Source organism: Miscanthus floridulus, chromosome 18, assembly GCF_019320115.1.
Source record: "Miscanthus floridulus cultivar M001 chromosome 18, ASM1932011v1, whole genome shotgun sequence".
NCBI classification, from domain to species: Eukaryota; Viridiplantae; Streptophyta; class Magnoliopsida; order Poales; family Poaceae; genus Miscanthus; species Miscanthus floridulus.
Window position 1 is genome coordinate 84,151,941 of NC_089597.1, and position 12,297 is coordinate 84,164,237.

Below are 12,297 nucleotides of genomic sequence, written 5' to 3' on the forward strand. Positions count from 1 at the left end.
ATACTCACGGTGTTATCTCTTGCCATCTCCAATGATTGGCCCATTCATCAATTGGATGTCAAAAATGCATTCCTCCATGGCACCCTCAGTGAAACTATTTATTATCAACAACCCCCTAGCTTTGTTGACCTGGCTCGCCCTAATTATGTATGCAAGCTCAACAAAGCCTTATATGGCCCTAAGCAAGCTCCATAGGCATTGTATAGTCATTTCCAAGCATTCATCACCTCAACTGGATTCCGGGCTTCTCAATGTGACACCTTGCTGTCCATATTCACTCATGGAACAGATGTGGCCTACCTTCTTCTATATGTGGATGACATCATTGTAACACCTCTGGTGTTTTAAATACTAAAATATGCCATGTCATCATATGCATTGCACATCATTCTTGTGTTAGTGAAAACTTTGATATGCATTCACTAAAACAAGTTTACTTTTATGATTATATGTGTTGACTTGTATGGGATGAATCAAGTTCAAAACCTTAGTGTTAAATTGGAATTCCAAAACCCTAATTTCCAGCATTTAATTCTACCCTGGAAAAACCTAATTCAAAATCTAAGCACAATTTGGGGTTGAGCCTAAAAGAAAAAGTGTAGAGCTTGTTAATGTGTACAAAGTTGGTTTTTGGAGTTTTCAAAGTTGTTATATAAAATTTGAAGTAATTTGAAAGGGGATAAATTCTTAAAGTGTCCCCTTTTGATTTTAAACTTTTATTGTTAAATGTAGATAGAATTTGAGTATGGTTATTAAAGCAAAGTTGTAGAACTTTGAATTTGGAGCAACTTTTATTTTTGGAGATTTTTGAGTTATCATACAAATTTGAAAGTAATTTGAAAAATGAACGAGTGGCAATTCGGTAAATAGCTTGAACAGTGCAAGCAGGCAGCTCTCGCCGTCGGCAAGCTTCCACCGGCTTCCACGCGTGCCTACGAGCGACACCTCCTACTGCGACGTGTCTATGTTGCTGCTACGTGTCAAGTGCACCTTTCCCGTCGCTCTCCGCTCGCCTGATAGTCTGAGAGCGCCCTCCGTCGCTCTCTCATTTCCTCTGTTTCCCGTCAGCGCCGCCCAGCTCCGACGAGTTTGCGCCGGAGCCATAGAGCCCTCCCAGCCTCAGCTGAGCATGTCACCATGATCGCCATTACCTAGCGCCTCCATATCACCCACTTGCGCAGTTTCTATCCCTCTGGTTTGCTCGGCGTAGCCTTGTCTCCTCCAACTCCGGCGAGGATCCACCGAGATCCATTCCACCTTGTATAGGTAGTTCGGGTGGGTCTCTTGCTTCATCTTTTGTTGTTCCTTGATCTTCATTCTCTTGTGATGTTCTTGAGCTTAATCGTTGATCATTTGGTCAGTTGTTTTCCTCAGAACGAAGCTTCGCCGTGAGTTCATGCCACCGCTGTCGTCTCCAACGCCGATGACTTAGCTCCGCCTTGCCTTAGCCGTCGTTCTTGCACGCATCAGCTTCGGGGTGAGCCACTGATCATGCATGTGTGATCTATTTTACCTCTACCACGCCGTAGCCATGGGACCGCAGGACGCCGGCGAGTTTTGCTCCGCCGTGCCGCTGCGCGCGTCGCTGCTAGTGTTGTGGAGTGCTGTTGATTCAATTAGGTGCTCGGTTACGTCCGTTAGGAGGCGCTGACTACGCCGGAGACTTTAGTTTTGCCGACAAAGTCATAGATCACTGTCGCTATCTCGGCAGGACACCACCGTGCCGCCATCGTCGTTGGCAAGGGCTCTGTAGTAGTCTAGATGTTGAACCAGTACCCTTAGTCGAAGCGCGGCGCTGGGGAGGTCATGTTGGTTCCATCCATACCGTCGGAGACCTCACCACCGACGAGTAATCGCCGGTCAGAGGGCCTCGCCGTCGTGGTTAGTGCGGGCTGACCAGTGGGGTCACCCTGTCAGTGGTTGTTTAAGTGAAAATGAATTTTTCTATTTTGCAGAAATGGTTAAATAGTGCTGTGATTTGTTTATTTTGTGTAGAGATAAATAGAGCTCCAAAAATTATGAAAATTTTTGTGTGACCTCTCTGAGATGTGAACTATTTAGGAAAAATATTAAATGTTACTTTCTAGTACATTATAAAAATTGCTTAGATTAATTAATAAATAGGATTCCATGATTTTTCTAGGCTTAAATAATTGTCCAAAAATTATGAAAATTGTTTTTACACTTAGTTATCATGTGATGAGCCTTCACAAAAATTTGGGGCTCATTTAGAAAAAGTTGATTTATTTCATAATTTTGAATTAATGAATTCATTAATTAAAACAAATAGTAAACCTTAATGACTTAGGTTTTGTTTGAATTTGGGATTGAGTGATGACCTTGGATCATTAGCATAAAATGATCCTTGGCATTTTAAGTAATTGTTTGAGTTTACGATCAAGTTGTGTTTAAGAAATGTTAATTTGTATAACCCCACTAAGGTCATTAGTGTTAATCTAAGTAAACCCTAGAGGAGGTTTAGTTAGCTGTTAGTTTGTAACTTTTTCTATGAAGGAAAGTTGTATTCAAGTTATTAACTTTTGCATCCATCGTCAAGCATCTTGTTTTATATCTCGCATCATATTAAACATGGCATTGTTACTACGTGTACTGAACGAAAGTGAGAACTTGGTAGTCAACCAAGTTGTTGAGGAAGTCAACCCACCTGTTGAGGTCGGGTTTGATATCTGTGGAGCATCTCCAGAACCTGACTATTCTGACAATCAAGGCAAGCCCCGGATGCATTTAAACCTACCTTGTGTTTTACAAATTATATCGCTTTTGTTTTTAAATATTGCATTAAGTGATTATGAGTTGAGTAGAAACCTAATTGGTGCATTACCAACCTTGTTTTTTCATATCAACCTTGTTACCAGCTTTAATTCAAGAATGCCTAATTATGCTTAGTCATGCTTAGGCCGATAAAAGTCGGGTGATTACTTGTCACCTGCGAGATATAAATGATTTATTGCATACGATTGGTTATTTATGAATCATGAGATATAATCATGTGGAGTAATAAATCTAGACCAGACGGACTCGGTGTATGAGAGCCACAAGGCATCGTTCTTTTTGCCTATGTCGATTAAGAACCATCCGTTGTTGAATTGCATGAGATGAGACTTTGTAGTACTGGCCACATACTTCGGTAAGCCTTAACTCGGCTATTCTATTACGAGAATGACTACTCGCGCACTGGGAGTGGAGAGATGACGAGAGTAGCGTGTACCCATGTGGCAATGGGCTGGATTGGTGGAGTACTGTGCTCTCGGGGTGGCGCGGACCCGTTCTTGTTTTAGAGAATCTGAGGATAGGTTGGTATATGTAGGTCAGGGACCTGCATATGGCGTGTGGTTGGGAATCCCCAGCTGGGTTATGATCAGTTCGAATTGTCGTTGCTCCTCGGTTATGGAGACTCAACTCACTGTTCATCATCGTAGTTAACAAATAGAACTTGAGTAAGATTTGAGAAAGCGTTTGATATGAAGTTCATGATCTCAATATGGATCATGTCAGCTTTATATATGATCTTTATGATGATTTAAATGTTGAAAGAAAGAATCTTGTTAGAGAGCTTTTACGCATAAGAACTTTGATTCTTGTTAAAGCCTTACCTTGAATCCCTGAGCCTGCATTCCTGAGTCTTCTCCGTTTTTACGTCGGTTAAGTCTTGTTGAGTACTTTCGTACTCAGGGTTCTTTAACCCTTGTTGCAGGTGAGCCTCATGAGCAGGTCTGCTTTCAACCATGCTACATGATGGTTGTTCAAATCAAAGATAACAAGTAAATGTGTGGCCCTTGGGCAGGGCACTTTTATTGTGTGTTTTGTTTTATGTTACTAATGCTACTCCACTACTATGGTTTGTAATAATAATCGTACTTGGTTTATAAGATTTGAAACAACTGTTTTGTAATTAAGTTATTGTAAGACTTCCGCTATTTTACTTTGATGTAAATTAATGAATAAGCTGTTGAAATACTGCAATGACTCTGTAATAGATCCTGCTCGGAAAAAATTATGGATGATTCAGGTTTTCCGAGGACACCCGATAGGCTTCTTAAGTTACCGGGAACATATACATAGTCGTCAAGGGTCATTGGATAATGACAGGTGCATGTGGGCCCTATAATTTAGGAGGTTCTACCACAATCATACTCACTGCATCATCATAGTCTCTTCTTCAGCACATTATTTGCTCACTACAACAAGAAATTGCTATGACTGATCTTGGCCATCTACATTACTTCTTGGGGGTTTCTGCTCACCGATCATCATCGGTAGGTCTGTTTCTTTCGCAAGCCAAGTATGCCACTGAAATTTTGAAGAAGGCAAATATGTCCAATTGCAATCCGTGCTCCACTCCAATTGAGGTGCAATCCAAGTTGTCCGCTCATGAAGGACCACTTGTAGATCCTACTCTATATCACAGTCTCGCAGGTGCCCTACAATACTTAACTCTTACTCGCCCTGATATTGCACATGTCGTTCAACAAGCCTGCTTACATATGCATGATCCTCGTGAGTCTCACTTTGCTCTCATCAAACGGATTCTACCATATGTCAAAGGCACCATACAGTTTGGTCTCTCCTTGTCCAGCAGCCGATCACATGATTTGATTGGGTCGGCTGCCCGGACACTCGTCGCTCTACTTCCGGATATTGTGTTTTTCTTGGTGATAATCTAATATCCTGGTCCTCCAAGCGCCAACACACCGTATCTCAATTCAGTGCCGAAGCTGAATACAGAGGTGTTGCCAATGCTGTGGCCAAGGCATGTTGGCTCCGCTAATTATTGGGAGAACTCGTCGTCACTTGACACGTGCCACTCATGTTTATTGCGACAACATAAGTGTCGTGTATCTGTCAACTAATCATGTTCATCACCAGAGGACCAAACATGTGGAGATTGATCTACATTTTGTTCGGGAGCGCGTGGCTCTAGGTGTTGTCCAGGTTCTTCATGTTCCTACCTCTCTTTAGTATGCCGATATATTCACTAAAGGTCAGCCCACGGCTGTCTTCGTCAACTTCCGCTCCAGTCTCAACGTTCGATCCTCTCCCGGTTGACATTGCGGGAGGGTATTAGAATGTGAAACACCTAGAAGAGGAACCGATCAGTCAGATGAAACGATGAGTCATGTGTAACCTATATATACTTGTATTGATGAATGAAATGAATTGAGGTTTTCCCCTATCTCCGTCATCTCGTTCTCACATACTTGCCCCAAACCATAATGGAACAACATAGAATTCTAATACAAGAACCACTATATAGTTAGTTGCACACCCTTGATCCAGTTTCTCTCTGAGTTAGGACAACCGTAAACCCTTGCCGGCCAAACCAGCCGCCTCTTCGAGGGGGCTGCAAGCCACGGTCCAAAGTGTATACTCCCGTTGCTTGCACTTAAACTCTTCATCAATGGAGATATCTAACACTTTGTTGTTGGATTACATGTTTGCCACAGATTTTTATTAATTTTTGGATCAATACACCTAAATTTACCTAAGTATCTAACACTTCTATGCACTGCCGTCATAGGATTTTAAGGGTCCTCTAGTGATCTCGTCGCAACAACCCCTCTTAATCAAGTATAAAATCTTATAATATATAGGCGCTAATTTTACTTGCAAAACGAAAGCAAATTCAATAACATATTTTTAATTTAACATGTCTGATAATTATCGAGGAACAATGTAGATTAAGCAATATATTTGTAGATGTATGATAATTACCGAGGAACAATGTAGATTAAAAAACAGTATATTCGTTTTCTTTTCTCACCCATGACAAATGTTTCTTAGGTAACATTCTAAAATTCTAACACCTAAATTAGAAAAAAAAATATGACTATATGGGTACAAAGTACTACAAGTCTGGAATACTATACAAATAATTAATTTAGATTAAAAATAAAAAGAAAAAAATACCTTGGGCCTAAATAACTGATCGGTGATCGCAACTCATAAGAAGCCAAGAATCAAGATGTCGTCGTCGTGGAGCCCTGCCTGGTCGCCGTCCTCGTGCGTCGTATCCGTGTCTCTAGTAATCTAGCTCTTCGCGGCGGCGCGGCTCGCCAGCTCCGCGTGTATAAGGCGCACATCGTGAACTCATAATCAGAGTGGCTGTGTGCAGCGTGACTCCTCGCCTCCTCCCTACCCGAGGGCCGTAAGAAAAAGAAACTAGAAAAGAAATATCAATATTGTCTTTTTGAGCCATCTGATTAGTTCTATCTCTTTTTTTATGAGTTTGCTAATACTACCGGACCTGGGATTTATATATCTATGCTTAGTCCCTCCTCCTGCTTGGCACTCGGCCGTCGCAGCTTGTGCCGGCACCGCTTCTATGGTGTTGTAGGCAAACATATCACGATCTCAGCGGGCGTTGTGATGAAGCTGGCGCCGGCGCCCACATAATTACGCCGCACGCAGCACAGTCCTTGTCAAAGCGTTGGCGTGCAGCTGGATCTCCGATAATCAAGAGAAAATTCCTTCGTTGCCATCGAAAGCTATAACAATTCCTTCGTTGCCATTCAAAATGACATGTTTCCTTCGTTGCCATCGGATTTAGATTTTCTGTTCCCTCGTTGCCACTGCTGTCACAGAGCAGTCACAGCGTGACTTCTCTCCCTTCCTCTGTGACCGTGATGAAGCGCGCTCGCAGGCGCAGGCGCAAACAGACACAGCGCACACACACACTAATGAAGTGATGAGTGATGACTAATCAGCGAGATGAGTTGAACTGAGCTTGCTGTGCAGCTGGCCCCCATGTGACTCTGTGTGATGAGCCTGCGCTGCGCTTGCCTTCATCAGTCACACACACACGCGCCCGTCCTAGCCCCATGTGCCTGCTCTGAATGCCACTGCCTGCTCCACGTTTCCCTCTCCCCTCTCTCTCTCTCTAGATCACAAGACCGACCCGCCGTCCGGCTCGCATTCCCTGCCTCTCCTCTGGCCGGATCGCACCGCGCCTTCGCGTTGCTGCTGCTGCTCGTCTGCCCCTCGGCGGCGCAGCAGGAGGGGGCCGTGTCTGAGTCGTACGCGTCCTCGCTCGCGTCCCGCTTCGACGCGCCGCCGTCGTGGGCGTTCCCGAACCCTCGCCTCCGGGCGTCCTACGCCGCGCTGCAGGCGTGGAAGCGCACCGCCATCTTCTTCGACCCTTCCAACGTCACCGCCAACTAGGTGGGGCCCAATGTTTGCGCCTACAACGGCGTCTTCTGCGCGCCCCTTCCCGGCAGCACCTCCCACGACATCGTGGTCGCCGGGATCGACCTCAACCACGCCGACATCGCGGGGTACCTTCCCGCGTCGCTGCTGCTGGGCGCCCCGGACATGGCGCTGTTCCACATCAACTCCAACCGCTTCTGCGGCGTCGTCCCGCGCACGTTCGCGCACCTCCACCTCCTCCACGAGCTCGACCTCAGCAACAATCGCTTCGTGGGCGGGTTCCCGGAGGTGGTGCTGTCGTTGCCGGCGCTGCGGTACTTGGACCTCCGCTTCAACGACTTCGAGGGCAGCATCCCGCTGGCGCTCTTCGACCGCCCACTCGACGCCATCTTCCTGAACTCCAACCGCCTCCGCAACCCGATCCCGGCCAACCTCGGGAACTCCCCGGCCTCCGTCGTCGTGCTCGCGCACAACCGCCTCGGCGGGTGCATCCTGCCCAGCATCGGACAGATGGCCGACACGCTCAACGAGATCCTACTCATCACCGACGAGCTCACGGGATGCATCCCGCCGCAGGTCGGCCTGCTCCGGAAGCTCACCGTCTTTGACGTCAGCGTCAACCACCTGCAGGGACAGCTCCCCGCCAGCATCGCTAACATTGCTGCTGTCGAGGAGCTCGACGTCGCCCGCAACCGTCTCGAGGGCGCCATGCCGGCGGGAGTCTGCGCGCTCGCCAGCCTCAGGAACTTCACCTACACCGACAACTTCTTCACTTCGCACCCGCCTTGCGCCAAGGCCACCGCCGACGGCGCTTGGAACTGCATCCCCGGCGCGCCGGCCCAGCGCCCGCCGTCGCAGTGCGCGGCCGCCGCGGCACACCCGTTCGACTGCAGCAAGGCGCAATTCTAGGAAGCCCCGGGCTACACCCCGACGCCGGGCGGTGGCCACGCACGCGGCGACCGCGGCCGCGGGAGCGGCAGCCAGCCGCCCACGCCGGTGTCGTCGACTCCCAGAGGCAGAATCGCAGGGAACCCGCCGCCATCGTCTGCTACTCCCACTCCCGCGGGAGCGAGTTCACGCCGTGACTCCTCTGTAACAGCAGTGGCAACGAGGGAACGGAAAATCTAAATTCGATGGCAACGAAGGAAACATGTAATTTTGAATGGCAACTAAGGGATTGTTATAGTTTTCAATGGCAATGAAGGAATTTTCTCGATAATCAAAGACCGATGGAATCCACTGTACGACGCACCAGGGGGCAGGTGCGACGCCTGTCGCGTCCGCGGGCAGGAGCACGAGGGGGAGGCCACGAGCGAAGAATCCAAGGCGCGACCGCAACCACGCCGCAGGCAGGCAGCGGCCCGGCCGAGGCCGTGAACAAATCACGAGCGCGATGCCCAGATCCAAGATGCACGCCGCCGGACAAAATAAAGAAAAGCAAACGCTCACGTCCCAGATGTAACCCAATACCCACCACGTCGCCACCAACTAACCCCACCCATCATCATCCTCCATCAACGCAGGGTCCTCCCCGGTCACGCGGCAGTCACCCCGCGCTCTCCCGCCGCACCGCATCGCATCGCGTCCTCCGCCGGCCTCGCCGTCGGCGCCATTGGCGTGGCTCGCCTTCAACTGCCCGTCCGCCGGAACCAACCAGGTCCGTCCCTTCCTCGACCCTCGTCTGCGCTGCGCTCCCTCCAACGTCGTACTACTCGCGAGGCGCTTGGTTTCGTAGGTCTGATGAATCGGGCCTCCACCGAGTGTGTGGCGGACGATTGTGTGGACTGTGTAGTGGCTTCCATGCGCGATTACCTGCGCTGCGCGCTCGCTGCCGAACGAGCAAATGTGTCCCGCTGCCGCCGCTCGTCTAGCCTAGTTGATTCCGCGCCGCGTTTCATCTGCCTCCCCTGTCTGCTACTCTGCTTCGCCCTTTCTCCAATCTCAGGGGGGGGGGGGGGGGGGGGGGGGGGGGGGGTGCCTGCGGCCTGCCTGGGATGTTCCTATGCTGAATTTGCTTGTTCCACACAATCGGATCGGCAAGTGGGACAGTGAGTCCAGGTTCCTTTTATGGGGGGCTTCGGGTGGGAGTGACCTGGCATGTTCCAGGTTGCATTGCAAATCCAGCCATAAACGGAAGAGGAAAGTGACATTTCTTCAACCATTCTTGCTCAAATCACGTCCAACTTGCTGCCTATTTTCGCAATCTACCGGCTGACAGTTTGACCCCTTTGGAAACTCCGCATATTATATACGACTAGCTGGTGTTAACCCTTAGTTGTAGTTTGACATGAATGTTTTGGATGTCTACATTTTGAACCTCAATAACTCACTTTACATTCTGTTAACTAGCTTGTTTCTGAATTCGGCTAAACATATGCTGATCTGGAAACTGCTTCCCGTGAAATTGCAACTAGATGTGTCCCCAGGAGCTGAGAGCATAGTAAATTGCTACCATGTATGTATGCTTTATTGTGCTTTGTGCTTGTTGCTTGAGGAAAGGGGAAACCAGAGCTGCATTCAATACTCCATGCGTGCAGCACATAAATTGATATTCGATACTGTTTTCTGTTATAGTATGGGCTTATGGCCTTCTAAGTGCTTCCTTTTATGTACATCTTTTCACTCCCTCTCTATCTTATGTTCCAATGTTTCTCTCGTTTTGCAAACAATATTGCATAAACTATGTGAATCTTTTGCTTTTATGTATAGTTGGACATCCTTTCACCAGGAAGACAGTCTTTCCTTCTGAACCCATATCTGTTCTCTTAGATCTTACCCCCTCCGTTCCAAATTATAAGACGTTTTGCTTTTCTACATATATTGTTTTTACTATGTACTTAGATATAGTGTATATCTAAGTGCATAACAAAAGATATGTATGTGAAAGCCAAAATGTCTTATAATTTGGAATAGAGGGAGTAGATCATAAGTTCTAACATCCATCTTTCACTGGAGTTCCACTCAGAAACTACCCAGCCCAAAAAGTAGCTTTAATATTTGTGTGTACTTTGTTCCTTCTCTATCAATAAAGCATGAAAGTAACATTGGAAGACTTTACGGAATACAATTACTGTACCTACTGTTTTTGTTGTGCTATGTTCACGAACACCTACTCAGGTTATCTTGTTTTATTTTGTGTCTTGTGCTGACTTACTAACTGGTGATATCACGTTCATTATGCATTTTTTAACCAGGTGTAAACATGCTTCATCATTCAAATAGCCGGAACCAAAGGAACAGGGGATCAAGAATCAAAACATTACTCCAAGCTACCTTACTTTTAGGTGTTATTTTTTGGCTCCTGTATCAGGTGAAGCATTCCTTTGATAAGAAAAATGAGTACTTGGATGATGCTGAGGACCAGTTTGCCCATAGTGATAGAAGCATGTTCCAGGGGAGGAAAGAAAAGGCAGGTAGTTACATGGTTGGCGACAATTCTGATGTAACAACTAAACCAGAGGAAGGTGCTGTAGATCATCATTCAGATACTTTTGATCATAATGAGAATACTGGAGAAACTGTGTTCGATAAAGACAGTACTAACTTGCATGAAGATGACAAGAGAAACACTGAGAGGTCAGAAGCGGAAGGACAAGTCAACAGTGCAGATGGTAATACAGAAGCTAATAATAATAACAATGAAGATGAAACCACCGGTCATGCAGAAGAAGGCAAGCATGATACTGAATCCAACTCTGCTGCTGAGAGTAAAAGTGAAGTCAATTCAACTGCTGCTGACGAAACAGGGAATATACCATCAGTTCATACTGATAATTCACAAAATGATGCCAGTGAAAACCAAGGTGATGCAACTTCCACTACCTCAGATTCATCTGAGCATGGCACCGGTGAGGCTGTCCATATTGAAACTGGATTGGAAGATGAAAGTGCAACAGCATCATCTTGGACTGGATCTGGTGATGACAAGGGTAACTCATCTGATAGCACCTCTGCAGAAGAAAATACTGAGACTGCATCTGGTGATGATGAGAAGGGCACAGAAACGGGTACAGCCACTGAAGCGTCATATTCCAAAGAAGAGAACTCTGAGAACAGCAGTGTCTCAACTGAGGCAGAGAACTCCCAAGGAGATTCTTCCAGTGGAGTGAATGGTTCTTCAGAAGAGACATCTAACAAGGGTGATGGAGCTACAGAAACGTCTAACAATGGTGAGCAGGTGAATCCCAAAATTGAAACTAGCACATCCACCAATGACGAGCACAATGAATCTCAAGGGGCTGCTGGCAGCTCTGGATCAAATGACTCAAATGGTAACGGCCCTGAACAAACCGGTAAAACTGAAAGCCAGTGATACCACCATCGAGACACGAACATTGTTTTAGTATACATATTTGTTCCTGGAGATTGAAGAGGGGCTAGCGCACATAGAAAAACTATTCACAATGTGGCTTATCGTGATTTCAGTTGATACTGCCGAAGTACAATTGTGCGGATCACAAGATTGGTTCTCTGCTATGCTTATTGCTTATGGCATGATTTCTCGTCAAGTTGTACTAGAATGAGTCATTATTGCTGCACGGTTATTAGTCTCTACATGGTACTCTGTTCCTGCATGTAAGTGCGGGCGAAACGCCCTTTGCCTGGTTTGATTACTGCCGGCAATGTACTGCTGGTGCCTGTGGGTTTGTACGCCCATGTTTTTCATTTACAGGTAGGGGTGCTGTGTTCTTTAGTTGCTCCTAAAATTCATGTCACATCGAATGTTTAGATACTAATAAGGAGTATTAAATATTGACTAATGATAAAATTAATTACATAGATGGAGGCTAATTTTCGAAACGAATTTTTAAGCCTAATTAATCTATCATTAGCACATATTTACTGTAGCATCATGTTGTCAAATCATGGACTAATTATTCTTAAAAGATTCGTCTCGTAAATTAGTCGTAAGTTATGTAATTAGTTTCGTAATTAGTCTATATTTAATACTCTATGGATATGTCCAAACATTTGATGTGACAGGAATTTTAGGAGTTACTACCGAACAGCCCCTAAATTTGTTTCTGCAACATGTCATTATCATGCGCTTATATACGAACTTTCAGAGGCAGTTCATATTTGATGGCCATCCATTGTGGTAAGCAAATGGTTACCTGGTGAAGTGCTGTTGTG

The 12,297-nt window shown here is 46.3% G+C and overlaps 1 protein-coding gene and 1 pseudogene across 1 annotated transcript; both read left to right on the plus strand.

The window, feature by feature from the left end:
* Window positions 1–6,780: 6,780 nt before the first annotated feature.
* LOC136524113 (leucine-rich repeat extensin-like protein 1) lies at window positions 6,781–8,292 on the plus strand (annotated as a pseudogene).
* Window positions 8,293–8,567: 275 nt separating this feature from the next.
* LOC136521531 (uncharacterized) lies at window positions 8,568–11,836 on the plus strand. Its single transcript, XM_066515276.1, has 2 exons — window positions 8,568–8,821; window positions 10,359–11,836. Exon 2 carries the CDS (start codon window positions 10,367–10,369, stop codon window positions 11,474–11,476), a length of 1,110 nt encoding a protein of 369 aa, XP_066371373.1. The 5' UTR covers window positions 8,568–8,821; window positions 10,359–10,366; the 3' UTR covers window positions 11,477–11,836.
* Window positions 11,837–12,297: the final 461 nt, after the last annotated feature.